The following is a 23,072-nucleotide window of genomic DNA, read 5'->3' on the forward strand; positions in this document are numbered from 1 at the left end:
TGGTGCTTCTCTTCCGCCTTGCATTGATCCTGTCCAGGAATATAGCTGCATGCCCTGGAAAACATGTGCACACACAGACATTGGACCACATATCTTATCTATAGAGAAGAGAGAACAAAAACCACAGGCAGGGAGTGTTTCCACTCCAGATGATCTTCAGCCAAGTACTGAATCTCTGATAACGCGTCAAGATAACTTTATCAGACTTTATTGTAAGGTACTGAACTACATCTCCTGGGACAGGAAACCTCAAGGCTGACCCCTGGTCAGTAGGTCACAGCCCATTTAGGAATTCAAATGTATCATGCAGGGTAACCATCAACACAGATATTCTGCTGAAGAGAGCCTACAATGAAGACAGTTGGGATGGGAAGTACCAATACACTAGAATAGTACTCATCCTCATCCTGACATTTTCACTCAGCTAGTGTGTTCTCCTTTCTGTATTTCTGGTAAACACAGTTAGCACACACACTAAAAGGTGACACAATCTGGCTTGCTTTCATCAGTATCTGAGAACAGCCTCTCTTTGGGCTGATTGGCAAAAGTGGCTGGCTAATGCCACTCCAACAGGAGTATAGCCTGCTTAAAGCCTCATTGGGAGCTGCTACATGGAAAGCTTGCTCACCTAGTTGCAAATGTAGCCAAGAAGCAGCACAGAAAATTGGCAGAGGAGAGATGCATCTCACATGCAGAGATGCAGAGGTGTTAGCAGAGGAGAGATGCATCTCACACCAGTAAATTTTTTCAGCAGGCTATTGGCCAACCTCACACTTGGAAGGTGGACTCCATGAAGGAGCCACCTAAAAAACCTCTTTTCTCCATTGAAGGTTTTCTGTGTTACAATCTTAGAGAAACAACAGTGCAGTCTAAGAGACTCCCCTGCTATGGCAGTATGTAGTATCTCTGCTGAGATAATGATCATATTACATACCACTATTCACTTGATAAAGCTCCTTAGCCATGTGCCAGACTATCTTTGCCCACCCTTGTAAGGGGGTTCCTGCAGTCATACACTTGTCCACAGTATCCAGGTCCAGGATGTGGACCAGTGGTAACACCATCACCCTTGTTCTTGATGAGTGTAAATACACATGATAATTAAAATTCCCCCTTTCAAGACGAAATGAAAACAGTTCTTGAAGTAAGTAACTACTATAAGGAGCATCCATAGATACAGTATCCCAAGCAATTATTTACCACCTTTCTGGAATCCATGATGCCATTTTAGGGACTGTAAAACTCCAGAACTCACACAAGTGTCCATCTACCCTGGAAAGGAGTTTAGTGACCAAAGTCAAGCTGTTCACTGGGAGCAAACAATAAACTTACAAATGTTCCCACAACAGTAACTGTTGGGGGAACAAGCAACAGTTTGGTCAGTATGCCATTTCAAATTCTTGTTGCTACAAGGTCCTCCAGAAGGAATGGTCTTCAGAAGTACCTGTCTTGTTTTTAGCCACAATAGGCTGTTAAATGGACAGGGAAGCATGTAAGCTTAAGAGGAGAGCATCTACAAGATGAAGGTCAAAAGCTCTGGACAGAAAATGCCAGCAAGTTTATTTTTTTCAGAAGGGAAACTTGTTGCCCTCCAAGGGCCTCTTGCAATACAAAAAGATCCCGCCTCCTTGGTTTTTCTAATCACTTTTGCAGCAATGAGGAATGAAATGAAGTCAGTTTAAAGGTCAGGTTTTTAAAAAGACTGTTTGCTCCAAACCCACCAACTGTCTACATAAGCTTCCTGTTCTGCTGAGTACTTAAAAAAACTCTGGACCTTAAAAGCAGATGTAAGGGACTGTGAGCACTACTGAAATTATACCTTAGAGTATACAAACGGCAGAATAGCCCTCATTACGATTCACCTTTCCAGAGGCTGAATTCTGAGCAGTTCTCTCCAGGTCTCTTCAGTGTCAACCAAAAACCCTACTGTTCTGGTATTTCAGGTTTAAGTACAAGATCATTAATAAATAACTAAGAAACTGGCAGACTCCTGGGTTATTAATAAACAACACTTCTCCCTCCTGAATTGAGTGGAAGTTAACAGTACAGTACTCATTCACACTAAAGATGCTTCTACCTTACTCTTGCTCTGCTCGCTCTGGCTTCCTATGATCATTACAGGTAAAGTGAATTGGCTCCTGTTCATGAAATCCCCATAATCCAAAATAACCATGATAACTTGATATTTTTCAGGCTGATGAACACTGATTGCTCCTCCCTGGTGGTCCCCAAGCAAAACACAGCCTGTGTTTTTCACATGCTCTGCAGACCAAAAACCTAATTCAGAGGCTTTTCCAAAGGCCAAAGACTACCACACCCACACTAAATAACTCGTCTATCTTACCACTTCTGTGTTTATTTATTACCATTAGTATTTTTTTGCAATTGCTTCTTAGCACTGTCATTTGCGTAAGGAGGGTTAGAAAATGTGCTTGCTTTACAATTAAGGCACAGCTTCTGTACAGATGCACAATGCTCAACATCTCAGTCAGTACTGGATCCACACTTGGCACAATTCACTCATCCTAAAGCAAGAATGAGTCAGCCCAGCAGCAACGCTAGGATGCACTACAAAATCACAGAGCCAGGCAGCATCCAGCTTTTGCTGATGTCACAGCCTGTCACAGTTAATCCATCCACACAACCAACCAGCGTGGTACATGCGCAAAGAGAAGGATGGATATGAATCTCGGTGACTTAGGAATAAACTGCTTCAAAAATGGAGAATACATCAGCTGTTATTTACTTGAAATCATTGCATCTCCTACAAGCCAGCAAAGAGACTGTGCATTCAGCTAAATATTTTTATTTTTTTAAAAACATAAAAATAGAATTAACTTTGATTTATACAGCATCTTAATAAGCATCTTTGCTCTTTGAAATCAGCAATATTTGAGCTTCACCTTGCAAAGCAATTCACAAAATTCTTGCTGTGATCTGGCTGAAATCCACAGGCACAGAAGTGCAAGCAAACAATGGATGTTTTCAAGCTGATGCTAATCACGGCCTATGATTTTCCATTTCTCACTCAGCCTGCTTTTGTGAGCATAGTCTCAGTCCTTCTTTCAGCAGAGAGCGTGCTCTGTGTGGGGGGAAGAGAGAGGCAGACAAAGCACCAACATCTTCCTGTGCTGAGGTGAGTTAGCCTCGGAAAATATTGTTAGACTGTTGTGTCTCTTCTCCTCCTGACACCCCTCTCCCCCTTTAAAAAAAATTCCAGATGTAAAAGGGGAAACAGGCTGTAGAAGCAATTTAGGCAAAGGCATATGCTATTTTAGTATCTGACCTCTCTAGACATGTGAACATAGCCAATCAGATCACCTAGGCATGGATAATTCAGTATTTTGACCAAACTGTTCAGGTTTGTTATGCTCACATGCATCTGCAAGGGGAACAATTAAATAATAACGTGAAATAGCAGAAAATGCTTTTCAGCTGATTCTCCACTACAGATTTAAAGGCTTTGCAAATGACTGAAAGGTTCAGTCACTGCATGTGAGCTGACTGCTAGAGGATACCTTTCTGATTGAGTTTGATGTATGAAATTGATTTCCTTCTGCATAACACTTGGCTACAAGTAAAATGTTCATTGTGGTTTGATGCTGCCCTTGATGATGGAACTTCAAATAATGTCACCTATAAGCAAAAGTGTTGAAATGAGGTGACAGGGCGACTAAATCAATAATGAAGACTAAAGATGCACAAGGAAGAGAAAACACGACCAAATGCTAAAACTAACTTACTTTAAGCACATAACTCCTTTTGGCACTGCCTGGGAAAGCTCTCACTGAACTTTTCTTCCCAGGCAGTGACAGAACAGTTCTCTGTACGCATCCAGGTTTCTAATCCAAGTACACACAATACTGCACCTTCGAAATGAGCCTCCATGGTACACATTTGACTTACTGTTTCAATTTCACAGTTCCTCATGTTCACATCTTCTTTTGTTATTTATGCTTCATCTATTATTTTGCCTGCTAGCTGTACGAGGAAATACAGTCCAAAAGTATGTGACTCTAACTATATCACAGAACATAGCTTATTTACTGTTGCATAAATGTAACACTGAGAGGGAATGATTGCCCTCTCTGCTGCCAAATATGCAACAAGAACCAAATTCAGCAATGCTTTACTTAGTGTGCTCTTGCAAGCACTTTGGTTGCTCATGCACATACTGTAACTGGACCTGAAATTTTGCATTAATGCACAATGTGCTACTTTTATCACGTGTTTGAACTTTTTCCATCTCATGTTCTCAAAACTTGTTTCCACTTGTCAAGATGTGTACTAAGGAACATGTAATGGACAAATCAACAGTCTAAGAAAAACATGGAGGTAAATACTGAAGGTGTGAAGATTTGCAGCTAGATTTCTGAGCTGATGTACTTCTCTTATATCTAAAATACAGATAGCACATGGTGTCTGATGAAGCCCAGCAGCTGCTGGATCTATTTGAATATCAGATGTAGTTTCAGGTATGCCTGTCTGTATCAATCCTTGATTTGCCATGAGCAACTTTATGTCTAATTTGAGTATGTCACTTGTTTGCAAAATGATTCTGAATTTATCTTCTAACTTACTAGTGTTTAATAACTTACAATGATGAGAAGGCACAATGAATATGCCTACCATGTCTTGTTCTTAATCCAGAAGTTTTTTTGTGATGAGTGGTTTCTGAGTACTTCAGAACTGAGAAACTACCACTACAAGCCAAATGGAAAGAGCAGCTTTTTAAATGGCATGCCAGTCTCTGCTCTTCACTCTTGAATATAAAACATAATAAACCTATTAAGAAGGTAAAACTAGCCAGTTGCATTTACAGATAGTTTTCTGTGAGATGCAAACCTACAAATCTCTACAAACTGAGATCTGATAATTCTATTTTGAACCTGGGTTTGGTATTACAATTTAGACTAGTGGTGCATTATTAAATATAGTAGTGATAGCTCTTACATTCCATGATCTTCATATTCATGTATTACCCTCTTTCCTTCATTCTTCCCCATCCTAAAAAACTTCCACTAATATGAAAAACATCTCCCCTTTCAATATAAAGATACATTACATTCTGTGTTTATGAAACACGTGAATTTACTTCACAATACAGTAAGAAATCATCTATTTTCTTTGTACCCATAAATGGGTTTTCAATATCCAGTTAAGATTACACAAGATTTCAAGGAATGGGCGCACAAGCTTCAGAATTCCAGAGAGACTATCCTTGCTATGTTAAATTTGCCTCTAAGATACACAAATATCAGTAGCAACATTCAGCAATAAACAGGCTTTGGTTCTACAGTTCTGGCAGTTTGGGGATAAAACAACAGGCAGGTTTTTACAAAAGACAGGAAAGCTCAGACATTTTACACTCAATGTCAGCTGATGTATGTAAATTCTTCCTATATATAAGATTTATCAGCCCCCTTCATGATTCATTTTAATAAAAATCCTTTTAAAAAGAACAAATCTCAATTAGTGACCATTGACAACTAAGCTAAGTGTAAGGACAGTCCCATACATTTCCTGCCCTAATCTCATTTAACACATTAACCGTATTTTTTCATCTAATTGAAGTAAGAATATAAAACCCCTGAAACTGTTAAAAAGACTGTAAAAAGCTACATCAGGATTGCAATTATATTTTAACTCCACACAGTGCAACCAGATCTATTAAAGGAGAATAGCAGAGATGAGTAAGAACTCAGAGGTTACCAGCTTCTGTAATGCAATGATTTAAAGTATATCTTATACCTGCAATTACACCCTATGGGACAAAGATTTTTCCAGTGCTACTGCTTATTTGTGTTATCTCACTGTAAACATTATGAGAGTGATACCCAATTGGAAAGGTCCGCATGCATATCATCATGCTATTTCTAATCTATTCTTATAGAAAGCTGTGATCCTGAGGTTGTGTGCTACTGGGTGCTAATACAAAATCTGTTGTGGAACTACTGCAGCCACTTTGTGCCTTTGGTAAGTGCAATCCATTGGTTCTGTGTTTGTAGCAGGAAATAGAAAGGGGCTTGCATACCGAATGACACCCTTCCTCAATTTTTAATATACAAATCTGCATTGCATCTTTCAGATCTCAGTTTCTCCTATAACAGGGACTACAGATTGTTTCATTAAAAAAAAATCAATAACATGACTCTCCACATATTTACATCATCTTCAGCTACACCAGGCACTTGTCACAGCTAGAGAAGGAATGTGGGATGTAGTGCATAGTGAACTGGAAGGGAGTGGATGTTTATTTCCAGTGTGCCCAGCTTTCCTATTGAATTGCAACCAAATGTGTGCTTTTTAGGCACATCACCTGGTCGCTGTGATATAAAGGTAAATTACAGAGTAACTGAGGCTTGAGGGCATTTTAAACAATGCAAGCATTAGGCTTAAGATTTTTTTTTTAATCCACTGAATTTTTGAAATTCAAACACTTGCACAGAAGGAAGAACACAGCTATGCCATTTGGACTAAGATTTGATATTAGTGACTGTGGCCCAGTAAACAAACAGTTTCACCTATGATTCTGTGATTCTAAGATTAACCATCCATATGTGACTAATTTTGCATTAATTTTTTAATAGTTAGGTTACTAGATATGAATTGTATGAATGTCATAAATTTTTCTGAAATAATCTGAAAATCCTCAAGTAAATACATCAACTAAGTCAAATATATTTTGTCCTTACATAATTTCTTTCATAAATGCTTCTATTCTGTAGAGCACAAGACCAAAGAAACACACTATCTTTGTGACCAGTGTGCAAAATCCATTATGCAGATAAGGTGTAATAATGTGTCCCCTTTTTTCTAAGATGTACTTTCACAAAGGGGAAAGGGATGGGAGTGGTTGACAAGACCTTCCATAACAAAGAAGCAAGAAACAGGATTTTAGTAAGACAGAAATTACCTTCTTTAGATTTTTGGTTTAGAACATCGTAACTACTACCACCAAGTCTAAGTTCCTGGTAGCAGCCAGTAGTTTTAAGAATCCATGACCAGTTTAATAACACAGAATTGAGATGTGAGATGCTTCCCTTTCTATTCCTCCCTCACCTAAGTTTTGACTTTTCATTTACATAATTTTTATATTTCCTTCTTACTTCTAAAAAGCAGCAAACAACTTTTTGCACAGGGACAAAAGACAATGTTGGAACCCGGCCCTCTCTAGTAGTGCTTGTGTGCCAGCAACACAGTCTTCTTCTGGCCTTGCAACTCCCATCTCATATTTTACTGCATGCCTGTTCATCCTTGGCTGAGAAATAGACACATCTCCTCAGCCCTACATAACTTGTAGGCCAGCTGAATACAGTTCCTGTGAGTCATGGCCTTGTGCCCAACCTGTTAATCTGCACTGATTAGTAACCATTAAACATTACCCATCACCTTTGTCAAGGGGAGGAGATGGATGTTTATTTATCACTTGGATAAGCCTGCACTCATACAAAGATCTAAGATAACTGAGAGGGAACTTGGTCATTTATATACCCCACAAGAATGACGCAGACTTTAAACAGAAGCCTATCTTTGTCCTGCTGACCTGCCCACATTATACAGTCTTTGTTTTACACAGAAGCAAAAAATGTTGTGATCTGCATGTGCTGATATGTAGAAACAGAACTCTGACCTCCAGCTCTCCCATCTTATGAACTGAGAAGAACAGGAATTATTCCAGTCTGCAAGGACACAAATCTCAAGCAAGACGGAAGTTCTATTCGTACGCCTTGAACATGTAAAATCAAAAGCTAATGTTACATGAGGATGCATAAACCAGATCAAATCTCAGATGAGAAGTCCCTTCAAAGGTCAGAGATGTGCTTGCCTGAACTCAGCACAATATTTGGATCGGTGCTAGTTAATTAATAATCTTATGCATTATTTAAACTCAAATCCTCAGCTAGTGCTACATATATATCCAGCTTAACAAAGTGATACAAATGACAGCACACTACCAAACAGCAAGCTCAAGATCCAATTACCTTAAGGAATATTTAGCTAATAATTATCCTTTATGCAAATAGAGCAATGTCTGCCTGAAGACTTCCATTCATTCCAACGTGCAGAAACAGAGCTGGTATATTCCTGTCAAAAAGCTATCCAGGTAAGAGATTTGTCCCCCTTCCTCTGAATTCAGGTTAATTTGTTCTTTGACTGTTTTTAAAGGTGCAAAACTGCCTCTTTTTACTTACTTTGCTCATGCTGTTGTTTTTGGTTTATCATTATGTTGTTGTTCATAAATATTGCTTATAAGGTAGATACTGGGCACAAGTTTGTAAAACATACAGTCAGCTGTAAATGGTAAGCAATTATCTTTCCTGCAACCCTTGTCCAAGAGTCCAACTAGTTAGTTAGTTTTATTTCTATTTTAGAAAATGGCATATACGAGGCTTATCTGTTTCTCAAAGTACTACACTGATATTGAAAAGGAGAGCACTTTCTTAGTGCTTAAGTATGAAAGAGTGTTTCCAAAATATTGTCCTTACTGCATGTAGTAAAAACAAGATGCCACAGAGAACAACAGAAAAAACAGGAATAGAGACTATAAATTTGTTTCTCTCTGTGACAGCTTAGTATGACTAAACAATGACCAGCAAAACCACAGGGCTGAAAGAGCCTAGTATTTAACCTCTTGAATGATGATCAGGGTCTTGAAAAGCTATCTTGAAAGACCTTTTTTTTTTTTTTTTTTTTTTTTTAATAACAGAGTTTCACTTTGAAACAGCTACTTTCCCAAAACCAAGAAATCTGATTCTCAGGAATGTTTTTTGAATCCCACAAGAAATGCCTTTTTAGTGGTCATGTCCTAGGATCTTCCTGAAGAATAATGCTATCTTGCCTTCAAGAGCATGTCAATAGTTAGATCAGCATGTTCTGGAATCCTTGAACAAAACCTGTCTCTGGAGTTAAACTACTTGATCATGTATTTGCATGTATGATCATTCCCAAAGATGATCTTGATGGGTCAACCTTAACAACGGGTGCTGGCTGACTGCATGAATTCCACTGCAGCCATCTCATCAGCTCTGGGATAGTTACCTGTCAGTGACTGTCACCTCACTCACTGGGATATGGAACTAAGAATCCTTGGGAAAACAAGATTTGAATCACAGCTGCTAGTCAATGCAGACATTTAACAAAGAACCTAACCTGCCTGGAAAATCCTAAACCAATTCACAGTTGAAAATAAAAATTGTGAATTGGAGATTTTAAATAGAAATACACAAATCTAAAAGACTCTCAGAATAAATCTCTCCTCAGTATAGCAGTTTAATTTGTAGAAGAAGTGATCTGGCTTTCCTGACTTGTAGAGACCACTAAGCTGGAATGCTATTTCCTCTTTCACGTTTGAATTAGTGTAACACTGAAATTCAACATAAAAATGCTTCAAAACAACAATATTTTACCCCAATATAGTGAAAAAACTAACCAAGCCTATCAAGTTTCACATGATTTTCCTAAAAGGCATTGCCATGTTCTGTTCCTGTAGTCTGACGGCTTGCTAGGTCAGTGTATAAATAAATGGTTTTGGTTGCGGGCACCTTGCTTAAGTCTGCTGCCAAGAAGACTTAACTAAGCCTTATATCTTAGTTCTAAAGATGAAAATACAATAGCTAATGCAAGACACAGAGAAACATTCATCTCACTTGTTCTGTTCTAGCACCTGATGACTTCTAAAACTTTTAGGTTATGTTGACATATCTAAGCAACCCTGCAGAACAAAAGCATATTAATAAATCAAAGCAGGAGGTACTAAAGCAGTATTGCCTTACATTATATGCGGCTCAGGGGAATTTATTTCAGACAAGTCAGTTCTTAAAAACATCTGTTCAAATATGTCCAAAGCACCAACTGCTGGCTAAGGTTTTTATGCCACCATAAAGGGTCAAAGTGCACTGGGGCATAGTTTCTAGGTACCTTCCTCTGAAAAAAAATCCAGTTTTCAAGAGTAACACACCCCTGTACATTGAGTCTATGCACTGTGAGGCTAACCAAGGAGTCTTTTTCAAAATTGTGTCATTGTTCAAAACCAGAACAGTAATGTAATCATAGCCATTAGAGCCAAGAAAGATTTCTATAACACGGGAAAGGTTTCTCCCATGGAAGATGAGCAATATGAACAATTTAACTCAATACCTGTGTTTCCAATCAAATGTTTAACTAGACTAATGTCTCTCATGTTTATCAGTGAATTATGCAACAAATAACTACAAAACCCACCCTAATCACATTAGGTTTTAGTGGATTTTTCATAGCTTTAACATGGAGAAAACAGCAAACATCACTTGGGTCAAACTCTTTAAATGGCTCCATCCTGACTTACACTTTAAATCACTATTTTAGCAAGTGAGCAATTGTACTACAGAGCTGTGATACCATCTGACTTCTGTTCTAAATAAAGCATTTAAAATATCTCAGCATAGGGAGTCAGGCTCACTCTCGCTACTTCCCCCTGGGCTTTACTGAGATACGGCTTCAGATTTTTTGGTGAACAATCAGGATGGGGAGGCAAAAGGATGCAAAAGAATAAAGTTTTTAGGGGTTGTGCTGTTTCACAAAGAACAACTCATCCATTCAGGATGGTTATACATGCAGCAGCAGAAACAGCCTGCTGAAGAATCTGCAAAGAAAAATCCCACATGAACATACTGAGATGAATGTTTCTTCCCCTGCAGAGAGATTTTGTCAGGTCACAGGCTTGATGAAAAGATACAAAGAAAGGTGGGACTAAGGCCAGCTGGAAAGTGAGCAGTTTGTTTGGCTTGAATGGTTCTTTCCCTCATTTCTCTTTCTCACGAAATAAACTGAGTCAATGTATTTAACCTGAAAGAATGAGTGTTTCAGACAAGGTTCTCCTCAATTCATTTTGCTCATATGGTCAAGGGAAACTCGAAAAAACTTCACTGTGAGTATTCCAAAGATAAAAGTACAATTAAAAAATAACCAAGACTACTTTCTGTTGTAATTGTATGAATGTTACACATATACACATATACATGAAGGTGCACACAAGTAAACTTTCACTTGTTTTAAACGGTTGTTCCAATACTGACGTCAAATGCAATGAAGTAACATGTTTTACGCTATGTCCTGCTTCATCTGTGCAGCCCTGTTAAGAACAGCTATTTTAGCACATGATGACTTGAATAAAATGCAAACATTATGTTCTGTGGAGCTCTGGAAGAAGAAAGGGAGGAATAGTGGGTTTCCATTTGTTAGCGTGGCCTACGCTGAAAATGGGTCATATGGTGTACCAGTCATTTGGTGAAGCACTTACTGACCCTGCTAGGGCTACTGCATACTGCTCAAGTATTACCACTTCGGAAGCATGGTGCTGTATCTCAGTGCCAGAATCAGAAGGCTGGAGTCTTCTCATGCACACAGCAGACAGATCTCCTCTCCTGCATTCTGTCTTTGGAGACTGCAAGAACAATGGAAGCTCTAAGCTCTGCTAAGCTGCATAAGTGTACAGGGGATAGCACACATGTGGTGGAATGCCATTTCCTTCAGATGAGGCATCAGCAGCCTGACAATCATTGGGTTACACAGCTGAAAAATAGGCTGCTGATAACAATGCCCCTTCCCTTATTTGGTGTGGCTTTACAGCATTCTAAAACCAACAAGGAAATTTTAAACATTATCAGTTTCTGGATACCAATCTAGGTTGAGAGCTGACTGTTTAACAGCTACCATGTGCATTTGACATTGAATCTCACAGCATCTATAGCAAAATAAACAGTTACTTACGGGAAGGAAACCTTTATTTTCAGGGGAAAAAAAAGAATTGAAGAAAATTACTTCCTGACTTCCTGTCAGCTTGAACACAGAAGACACATACTTTACAGTACTACCTTTTTTTTTTCTTTTTCTTTCTTTCTTTCTTTTTTTTTTTCTTGGGGGGGGGGGGTGGGGGGGATGTGGGGAGGCTTGGTCGCTTTTTACAAAAAAACCCCTATTATTCTGATTATCCAGTAAGGCAGTATAGCTAATATGTATATTACTAAACACTCATTCAAACAAAGGATCTCTTAATAGCTTTCCAAAGCAAATATGTTCCAATCATCTTATGTATTAAAAATCACTATTATCCCTCAGGGAGCTGCACAAACAATACACGAACCTGAACTATATTTTTTTCCCAGTTGTTGTAAATACTAAATTACTTAAAGGTAAATTGTGTGAGATTAGAGAGAGGCAGACACCAACTATGCAATTAAATATATGAACCTACTGTACAGAAGCTGATGCAATCTTTTTTTTGTTGCCTATAAAAAGCACTCATTGGATATTGAACTGCCCACTAGCTTTTAAGTATGCAGACAAGGCCACAATACTTATTTCCTGGTTGGCTGAATTCACTTGGCTTTAAGAAGTGAGTGGCATTTGAATAAGGACTTGCTGTCCTCATGCACAAGTCTCTCATTCTCCAAACTAATTTAGGTAAGACAGGAAGTATTGGGATTTTGCCTTTTAAAAATGAGTGTCTTTATTACACTTGCTAGCATTCTGTATTTGGTAAATTTTATTCATATGCTCTTAAGTACTTCATCCGATGTTGCAACTTCATTTATCTTTTCTGTCATCTTTGCCTTTTAACAAAGACTAGATCCAACATATTTTCTTGTCCAAGCAGATCTTGGCTAGCATAACTATGCAGCACATTAGGGCCTAAAGTAAACTTAGCATTGATAAAAAATAGACATGGATCTTCATAAATAGTTACATTAAATGACATTGTAATTAGTGTTCCCTTATGATGGAAATAAACCTTACTTACAAACACAAAGAAATGCATACAGTGGGAGCTAAAAATGGGTTTATATAATTGGGATGGAAAAAACTCTACTGATTTTTTAGAATATATTTATAGTATGAAGGTCCCTTTCAATTTGGACAATCAGTCCACGTATTTCTAATAAGAATCTCTACTCTGCCTTTTACCAAGTTTTAAATGACCGGTAACACCTGAACATCCTGCTTTGCACTGTGGTTAAACTTCGCATAGCCTTAGAAATCATGCTGTATCACTCATCTGTATGCTGTACCATAATACCTGGGAAGTTGTTTAAAAGTTCTGCACTAGTTACAGATAGATGTCTTCTTCTTATTTTCAATCTGGTGGCAAAACATAATTATTAAAATCTTGAAAACTATTTCTAAGCAGGATAGACAAAAGACTTTCTAATAAGCTACTCTCTGTTTGGACTGCTCCAGGTCAAACACTTACAGGCTATTGATAATCTGTTCTTTTGCTTTTCAATTATGTTTCCAGTTGGACTCATTAACGCTTTTTCTAAATTCGGAATTCTACACCTTAACAGGCTGTTACCAAACATTAACAAATCAAAATGTTCTTAACAACAAAACACCCCATGAAATTTACAGAGAATTCTGTCAGTAGCATCTAAACCGTTCATTAGCTGTTAAAACCATCAAAATATACAAAAGAATACCGTGCCAGTAAGTTTACTTCAAGTTTTATGAAACTGATAAGACACAGAGTCTGTTTCTAACAGTGAAAGAGGAAAGAAACAGCTTTTACTTTTAAGTGAACACAAGCTTTGACACTATTGCAATGTCACTCCTGGCACCAAACAGCTTTGATGCAGAGATCCTGGATGTTAATGACACTGGGAGAGGCTGTGCCTAGAGGAGGTCTGCTTTCCTAAAAGCTCTGCATACTCTTATATTAGCACCTAGTATCTTCATCTAGATCAGTATGAGTCACTCCTTAATTCTCACTGCTCATACAGGGTCATCCTCACATGGAAGTCTCCTCTTTCTCTCCACTGCTAAAGAGAAAAGATTTTTCCATTTACCATAGTCTGTTCAACATTTTCCACCTGTGTATTCCTATTTTATTTTTTTTAGCCATGTAAGTTAGGACACTTGCATGTTTTGCCTCTTAGTCAAGTTCCCACCCACCCCAAAATTACTTGTAAATGGACTAAGCTAATTTCAGTTTAATCTGACAATTGAGTAAAAATGCAGAGCTCAGGTTTGGTGAAAATGGCTGTGTCCACTGAGGCAAGAGATATCAAAAACACCCCCATCAAGGGAATACAATTAATCCCAGCCATCACATATTAGAAAACAATCAGGAGAATCATAGGAAACATTGCTGTGTTTGTTCTGCTGTACACATAATTATTTGTTATATCTCATTACTGGGAAAACAAAGTTGGGTAACTGGTTTAAATTTGAAAATGGGTTTAAATCTGAAAATAATAATGTGTAGCACTCTCGCGACATGCTAACATCATGGTGCTCTGTCTGTATGTTGCCAATGTGGTGGCATTTCTGAGTAGATATTTATTACCAGAAGCTGCACATCAAAACAATCCACAATTCAACATGTTCATGTTAAGTAGCAGCTACAAAGAGTCCATCAATGGTTTATGTACATATCTTTTAGTCAGTGTAAGACTAAAATGTTGCTCTCCAGAAAACTCAGCTTTAAAGGTCCTACAAGCAACATTTTACTCCTCTGCATTGACTACTGCAGTGACAGATCTTTATACCCTGTGAGAATTATTAATCAATGATTACAAGATGTATTCACTATACAGAAACACTGCAACCTACCTCACTAGTGCATGCTTATTTCACACCATCAAGTGCTGCCTCTGGTCACAAAGACCTTTAATGAAAGAACATTTAGAATAGATGATGGAAATCTTTGTCACACAAAAAAATTTACTAATTTAACCCCATTTTTTCTGTATTAGAACAAACTGGATTCAGTTTGAAAATACTCCTTAACGTGTACAAGAAAGGGCAGCTTTATTTCTTAGCCTTATGCGTCAAAAAGTCCTGTGAGAGTGTTCTTGTTGGGATGATGCTTCCTTAAAAGCGAAATCAGGTGACAAACTTTTCGTGTTAAGCAACTGTGCTAAAAAAAACCTTCATGAATTGCAACCTGACAGAGGTTTTCTTCACTTTGCAGGAACACATAAATGAAGTAAACACTGGGAAAATGGAAAGACCACTTGAGGCTACCAGAATGGAAAACAACACCTCATCCTGTTTTCTCATGGAAAGAAAGACTCACATCAAGATTAACAGGAAAGAAGTCATGCTAGCTAAGCTGAGAAAGAGCTGTTCCTGCACACCACAGAAGCTGAAGAACTTTCTTATGGACTTTTTTCCTGTTTTACGATGGCTTCCCAAGTACCGAATCAAAGAGTACATTTGGGGGGATGTTATGTCTGGGTTAGTGATTGGGATCATTTTGGTGCCTCAAGCAATTGCGTACTCACTGCTGGCAGGTCTGAAGCCCATTTACAGCCTTTACACATCCTTCTTTGCCAACATCATCTATTTCTTAATGGGCACATCCCGTCACGTCTCAGTTGGCATTTTCAGCTTGATAAGCTTAATGGTGGGACAAGTTGTGGACCGAGAACTTCTCTTGGCTGGATTTGACTTGAATGACGATGTCCCACCAGCCTCAGGTGATGGCTCTCTGCAGAATGACAATCTGTCCAACACAACTGCCTTCAACCTTACCACTGTGGGGATAAATGCCGAGTGTGGGAAAGAGTGCTACGCTATTGGCATTGCTACAGCCTTGACATTCATGGCTGGAGTGTATCAGGTAAGTAAGTGGTTGTTGACATCCAGAGGCAAGGTATGAGGTTTTTTGCATCACCTAAGCTTTGGTTTGACTGTCTTTCAATGAGAATACATCATCAGTTCATCTGAATGTACCTTGGACTGTTTTCTCCAGGAAGCCGAACAGGCGACTCAGAGACAGCATGAGGCAAGCAGTTTTCTTAGTTGCTAGCAAACACAGGTAAAACAAGAGTCTTCTGAAAGACCATTAACATTGTTTTGATACTCTTCTGCTTTTTGGCCTTGTTGCTTTCATGGGACAATGAGGCCCAATACAGATACAGGAAATTCCCAGGCAGCTGTGTATTTAACAATGAAGAAATAACTCTCTTTCCCTAGATATTTTAATAGAGGTGTACACCAACTCAACTGCTTCTACAGGTTCAGAATGTGCAGTTCAGTGTTTTGCTAGAGGTTGCTTATGTTCTATCAAACTGCTGTCCAAAAGATAATTCAAAGAAAGGACAAGAGGAGAAATAGACTGACTAGCTTACTTTTCAGATACTGGCTGTGCTGGACTCCTTGACACTTGTCAACTTGACACTTGCTGCCATCACAAGGATATCAAGAGGGCACAGAAGGAAGCATAATGAACATACTTATCTATTAACATATTTATCTATTAACTCTGTGTGTGTGTGTGTGTGTGTGTATATATTTATTTATATTATATATATGAATGCAGAAAGAGCTAGCTATCTTCCTGATGTAGTAAAAAATTTCAGGTCACATATATGAACAAAATATATGCTCTGTGAAGTTGTATATTCTAAATCCATCTAAGGAAGGTGAATCAACTAATTAAGGACAGAATCATGGAGTTTGTGAGCTGTTCTGCCACTTCTGATCTTAGGCATGCCATGAAGGCAATCTGTGCTCCATTTTCCCTTCTGTCCACAGGGCTAAAATTAAAAGCCATTTATTACAAAAGCTAAAGTAGGGATCTTATTTGTTGTTATTAAAGTTTTGTTTACAAAGAAAAGGCCAAACATTTTAACTTGATTCACTTTAATATAGAAAAAAAAGGAGGAAAATTAACATTAGTATTAACAGCAGTATTTTGAACCCACTGTTCTTTTGCATGGGGAATTAGAATCAGGCAAGTTACTTCAGTGGAGTCACTTCAGACAAATGTTTGATTGACCACCCTATCTCAAGAGGAGTTTGACAATGCTATTGATACAACCACTTGGGTTTGTAGCATTCCACAACAGTAAAAGGATTCATGTTTTATAAGCAGACTGGAAACAAAAAAGGGTAATTCCTTTTTCAAGACTGAAATAGCCAAGTACTATTGGCCTCCAGCTAGCTCTCCCCCATTGGTACCTACTTATTTGCAGCAATGGTTACAGCTCATATTTTTTTTTTTCTGCTTCTATTTCCTCAGGTTCTAATGGGGATCTTCCGTCTGGGTTTTGTATCTATGTACCTATCTGAGTCCGTACTAGATGGCTTTGCAACTGGTGCTTCCTTAACCATTTTAACAGCTCAAGTGAAGTATCTGATTGGAATAAAAATTCCACGTAGTCAAGGGCATGGGATGCTTGTTATTACTTGGATTAACATTTTCCGGAACATTTCTCAGGCTAACCTTTGTGATGTCATCACAAGTGCCATTTGTATCATGGTGCTGGTCACTGCTAAGGAACTCGGAGATCGGTATAAGCATAAACTGAAATTTCCTCTTCCCACAGAGCTGGTTGTTATTGTTGTGGCAACATTGGTGTCACACTACGGTAAGTTAAATGAAGTGTATGCATCCAGTGTTTCTGGAGCTATTCCAACAGGATTTATCCCACCAAAGGTACCAGAGTTCAACTTAATGCTCCGAGTTGCTCTAGATGCTTTGCCTCTTGCCATAGTCAGTTTTGTCTTCACTGTATCCCTTTCCGAAATGTTTGCAAAGAAGTACGCTTACACCATCCAAGCCAATCAGGAAATGTTTGCTGTGGGGTTCTGCAACATCATTCCTTCTTTCTTCCACTCTTTTGCAACCAGTGCAGCTCTGGCAAAAACGCTCGTCAAAACATCTACAGGCTGCCAGACTCAAATCTCTGGAGTAATTAGTGCAATGGTGGTTTTGCTGGTGTTGCTCTTCCTGGCACCCCTCTTCTACTCCTTGCAGAAGTGTGTCCTGGCTTGTATTATCATTGTTAGTCTTCGGGGAGCCCTGAGGAAGTTCCGAGATGTGCCAGCACGGTACCATGTGAATAAGGTGGACACACTTGTTTGGGTAGTTACTATGTCTGCCTCTGCCTTGGTCAGCACAGAAATAGGGCTCTTGGTTGGCATTGTTTTCTCCATGTTATGCATCATTGCTCGTACCCAGCGGCCACGGACAGCCCTGCTTGGTCAGATCCAAGGCACAAGCTTTTATGAGGATGACTTTGAATATGAAAATCTCTCTACTGTTCCAAAGGTCAAAATATTTCGGTTTGAGGCCCCACTTTACTATGCAAATAGAAACTACTTCCTAAAGTCTCTATACAGATTGACCAATTTAGACCCTAACCTAGAAGCTGCTAGGAGGAAGAAATATGAGAAGAAGGAAAAGCAGCATCTGAAAAAAGGAAATCACAGAACTGCTAATGGACTGGGCATTGGAGAAACCACTTTGCAACTAGTTCCTAAGCAAATTGATTTCCAAGCCCTTGTTGTAGATTGCTCTTCCATCTCATTTTTGGACACCACCGGAGTTAATACTTTAAAGGAAATCCTGAAAGACTACAAGAATTTAAACATTTCTGTTCTCCTGGCTTGCTGCAATCCCTCAGTGATAGACTCTCTGAAAAGAGGGGGTTACTTTGGAAAAGATTTTGGATGTATGCAGGAAATGCTATTCTACAGTATACATAATGCTGTGCTGTTTGCAAAAGACCAAAAGCTTCCAGCAGATTGCTCAGTTTAACCCTGTGTCCTCCTTGATGATTCACTACAAAGTGACAGATGGAGAGGGATAGTTTGCAACAAGTAAATTATCAGACAGAGTGTTGGCTGTGTAAAGCCATTCCCCCCAAAGAGTTCCACTTCATGCAATATGCCACATAGAACAGCCATTAGGGAGGCAGTCCAGGACAAGCATGGAAAGGTTAGACTACCACCATCACCTTAAAATGCAGGCAAAGGCACTTTGGGATTGACTCGTCCATCATACCATGATCATTTGTGACTCAACATGGATGTCAGGGGACTGTTGTGGTGGAAGGCCTGGCCAGGGTTACTCTACCAGGGATTTAATGGCTGGTTTGTGTTAAGAAGGCTAATCCACTTCCATGAAAATACAATCAGCATGGCATTCTGGACACATAATAGTTTAAACTGTGGCTTGCAAGGCCCTGCCCCTTCCAGTCATTCTAGGTGTACACCTAATCAAGTCTCCGCTGTTTGCATAAAAATAAAGTGTCTAAAATATTGTGGAATGTAGAATATCTCTCCTCCTTGATCACACAAGCTTAATAGCTTAACCTGCCACAGAAGAAACTATGATCCATCACAGGTTCCTCTCAAAATCACCATTTTCAGAAACTGCTGGCTTTGGAGTCACAGGAGTGATCCATTTTATTGGATTAAATCTGTTGTAATTAGTTACTTAAGGTTGTGATACCTCTAATCATGCTAGAAGAAATATGACTCTGATGCACAAATTTGTAACTACTAAAAGGATAAACAGGATTAAGAAAAATGAATGGCTTTAACTGGCAGCTATGCAGCTAGTTGTACCATCCTGTAAAATAAATTGCCTCTGGTGGGCAGATGCAACTCTAATTCAGGGATACGTAAGGACCATCAAACATAAAACCTCAGAGCTGTGATGCAGCACATCATTACCTTCCTACAAATGCCTGCCTGGGTTCAAAGGAAAACAGGAGAAAATAAGGGTAGGGTGGGAAGGTAAATCTCTGAGTTCTCTTGAAGGGGATTGATGGATCAGTCAGAACTGCCTGGCTGGTCTTCTCTGATGCAATGCTAATGAAGTATTACAATTAACATACATGGGTCAAGTAAAGGGAGCAACGCTTTGTAACTTGTGTATCCCTCCATGTGGAAAAACTTTCAACACTGTACATACTGCAGATGTTGTGGGGGTTCTGTTTGGCATTTGGTGGATTTTTTCCTATCATATTAATCTTTGATTTGAGGTTTACTAGACCATGTTTTCTGGGGCTGGTTACTTTCTATAATAATTTGCATTAACTGCGGTTCATTATGCTTTATGTTATCAGTTGTATTGTTGTATATGCACGTTCTCTCTTCACAAATAAGAATTGACTTGGATTTTGATTATAATACGGTATTCAGTGTTCCAGCCCATGGCATGGGCAGAATATTCTGTCTCATACTCAAGTCTATAATTACCTGCATAGAAAGTAAGACAGCTGTGCTCGCTCTCTCTCCTTTGTCATGTCAGGTTCACACATTACCAAGCATGGAAGGATGTTCTATTACAGCTGTGCCTCTCACAACTAACAGACTCTAGAAACAGGTTCCATATATGCAGAAGCCATTTCTTTGCTGTTCCATTTTAAAAAAAAAAAATCAAGTCAACATCATATGACTTGCTCATTTCAACTTTTTAGGTCACTGAATGAAAGAACAGAGGTTCTTCAAGTGCCCCAGAGCCTGTCTGGCTCTCAGAAACAAGTATTTTCTTAGAGGAAAAGTAGTGCATTTCCAAAAGACCAAAAATATCTTCACAGGGCCTACGACTAGCACAATATTAGGTTATTCAATGCTGACATTTTCACATACTCATTATGAAAGAAGCCTATCAGCTGCATGCTGTTAGTACTGCTAAAGCAGCAAAATCTCACAGATGCATCAAAGAACTGACAACGAGCACCATTTTCCTCTCATAAAACAATCTAAATCTTACTTAAATCGTTGAGTTGGTATGATTAGCTTATTTCTGTTCTAAGAGGAAGCGAGCAGGGCCTTGCTTTGCACATGCTTTTGTTTGTAACAATTCTTTGGTCACGGAATACCTCTTTTAAGGTCTGGCTTGAGCCTAACAAGGCAAATGGGTTTATAAGAGTTACTACCAGACGGTATCAATACACACACTCTTAGGCCACTGTGCTAAAGCAAGCTGTCATTGGAAATCAAGTAAAACATTCTACCGATCTACACTTTTTTAGCTTTATGGATCCAGCTACCAATATAGAACACAAAGGGAAAAAAAAAAAAAAAAAAAAAAGGCAAAGATACCCTTAACTCTATATTAACTTCATTTTAAAAGACCAAAAAAAAAAAAAAAAATCCAATGGAAGGCGTAACCTTGCAAAAGTCTCTGGAGAATAATGAAAAGGATAAGAAAATAAGAGTGGAAAATCTCTTTTTCACCATATTTAAGTGTGGTACTAAAGGATACCTAAGTAAAGGAACTTGACTACACATAAGAGAGAAGGTAAACTTTAGAACTTATACTATGAAGAAATAAACTATTGGCCAGAAGAAATTGTAAGAACAATTTCCTGTTTTGGTTTTACCAGCAGAGCTGGCTCACAAACACATCAATGTGTTGGACACTGTCAAACACAGCATGGAAGCAGCTTCAGTGCTGTGATGTAGGGATGCAAGCAGACTGTGAATTATTTCTAAGGAGTATGTAAAAGGTAACTAAAAAAGCAAGCCTTTTTCTGGTACATCTATGTTTGCTATACTAAGTTAAACTAAGATTAGGGATACGAAGATTGAAAATTAACAAAATATGCTGATTCTCTTCTAATCCACCAGAAATCAGTTATAGTGTCTTGGAGAGGAGCTGGGGATAGGCTTGTAATTCCAACTAGGTTAATACTAATATTGAAATAAAAACCATTATATGCCTTCTAGGAAATGTTATAAGCTTCATGTAGGTTGACTGTATTTTTGTTCACTGTGCTGCCTTGTGATTTACCATGTATCATGTATACAAGAGATTTTAGTACTGCTACATAAGAATGGGAAAGGATTCTTAATTTGTTAACTGTGTATGTCCCTTGGAACTGGGCAAGCAGCAGGAAGTCTTCCGCTCAATGTGTCCTGTCTTGTTGACTACTGAAGTATGGCCAGAATGTGTGGTGTAAGTGTCAAAATAGCTCTATTTACTGGCACTGGTAACCAACAATCTGGGAACTGTCCAGCCCATGAAAGACACCCTGGATTTCCCCACAATCATGAATATTCCTGTGTCACAAGACCAAGACCAAGAGACAAATGTGTGCTATTGGTTGGAAAATAAAACTAGGAGTTCTTGGAAAACAATTTGCTTGTGGTATCCTTTCACATGTGGGGAAATAATGGGCTAACTCTGAATAAAGACAAAGATGAAGAGGGAGGCTTGCTGTACTAGAAAAAGTTCAAGTAAAGGGATGCACTTGATATTGAGGGATTAGAAAACGTAATGAGAAAGACCATTAGAGAAGTGAGAAGGGGAAGGTAGCAGTTTTTTATTTGAGCACATCTATTTCTTGACAGAAACATTTATGGCACCTTTTTTTACAAATGGTGGCAACTGTGAAAAAAAGCAAAGCCTCTACCTCTTAGACTTCCACAGAGGTCCTCTGTTTTTTCTCAGCGCTCTTCTTCAGTCAAGTGCCCCATGTCCACATTCCAAGAATTGTTCTCCACTCATCAACTCCATAACATAATACAGTTCTGCACAAGATGGTTGCACTCAAGGCCTCCCTACATCCTTCTGGAAATCAGTGGTTCAGGAAGAGATTTACACATGCACAAAATTAAGGATCAGCACTAATCTTCTCTGCTCAGACTCACATTCCTGCTCCTGCTGGTATCTTCCGTCCCAATGTTTGTCTGCAGGCTCCATGCTACATCCCCTTCCAAACTGATGACACTTAGTCCACTGGTTGTCCTCCCACAACTTAAAAGTCTTCTCATCCTTGACAGATGCACATTTTTTTGCAAAATGAGTCATTCTAGCTTGGCTCTAAACTGTAGGAGCTTCTAATTTCTACATGTCAAAGACGGGCTAAAGACTGAGGCTAGTAGGTTAGAATCCTACCTTTGAGACGCTAGGCTAGAGCTTTTTCGGGGCCTTCTTGATTGATTACTGTTTCCACGGTCCTAGAATCTTGATTGTGTCAAGGACTGTATCCCACTTTTTTAAAAAGACTCAGTAGCTCAGTCCCCACAAAGGCTGAGTAGAATCCATGACAGACGCATTCCTCTCCCTCAGTCATGCGGAAAGCCCAATTCAACACAATGGCACAGCTAAGACAGGCTGCCAGAAGGGATTCTGGGCTCCAACTGTAGATGTGGCTGCTTTCTTTCCAAAGGTACTCAATGTTTTTCCTAAGTGAATTGGTTACAGAAACCTGAAAGACCAAATCCATCTCCCAGGAGAAATCTCTAAGACAGGGACTCAGAACAGCTGTCCTTCACACTGGCTCACTCCAAGAACTTCCACAGGGAAATATGAAAGAGAGGAGCTCTGTTACCTGCTATACCCATGC

At 38.9% G+C, this 23,072-nt stretch overlaps 2 protein-coding genes across 7 annotated transcripts in view; one reads left to right on the forward strand and one right to left on the reverse strand.

Moving 5' to 3' along the window:
- SLC26A1 (solute carrier family 26 member 1) overlaps nucleotides 1–21,839 on the forward strand; it is a 36,698-nt gene extending 14,859 nt beyond the window's left edge. The window contains exons 3-8 of one of the 5 annotated variants that reach the window (XM_040089506.1): nucleotides 3,033–3,136; nucleotides 4,409–4,475; nucleotides 5,894–5,976; nucleotides 8,028–8,107; nucleotides 14,951–15,601; nucleotides 17,006–21,839. In XM_040089506.1, the coding sequence (XP_039945440.1) occupies nucleotides 14,981–15,601; nucleotides 17,006–18,526 (2,142 nt within the window). In that variant the 5' untranslated portion in view covers nucleotides 3,033–3,136; nucleotides 4,409–4,475; nucleotides 5,894–5,976; nucleotides 8,028–8,107; nucleotides 14,951–14,980 and the 3' untranslated portion in view covers nucleotides 18,527–21,839. Of the gene's footprint in view, nucleotides 1–2,954; nucleotides 3,137–4,408; nucleotides 4,476–5,893; nucleotides 5,977–7,874; nucleotides 8,108–14,950; nucleotides 15,602–17,005 lie in introns of those variants that run through there. The other 4 variants (XM_040089505.2, XM_040089507.2, XM_058424038.1 and 1 more) reach the window with 4 other exon arrangements.
- The window catches only part of IDUA (alpha-L-iduronidase), a 45,118-nt gene that overhangs the window by 17,664 nt on the left and 4,382 nt on the right, over nucleotides 1–23,072 (reverse strand). The window lies entirely within an intron of this gene.

This window comes from Hirundo rustica, chromosome Z, assembly GCF_015227805.2.
Source record: "Hirundo rustica isolate bHirRus1 chromosome Z, bHirRus1.pri.v3, whole genome shotgun sequence".
In the NCBI taxonomy this organism is placed as follows: domain Eukaryota; kingdom Metazoa; phylum Chordata; class Aves; order Passeriformes; family Hirundinidae; genus Hirundo; species Hirundo rustica.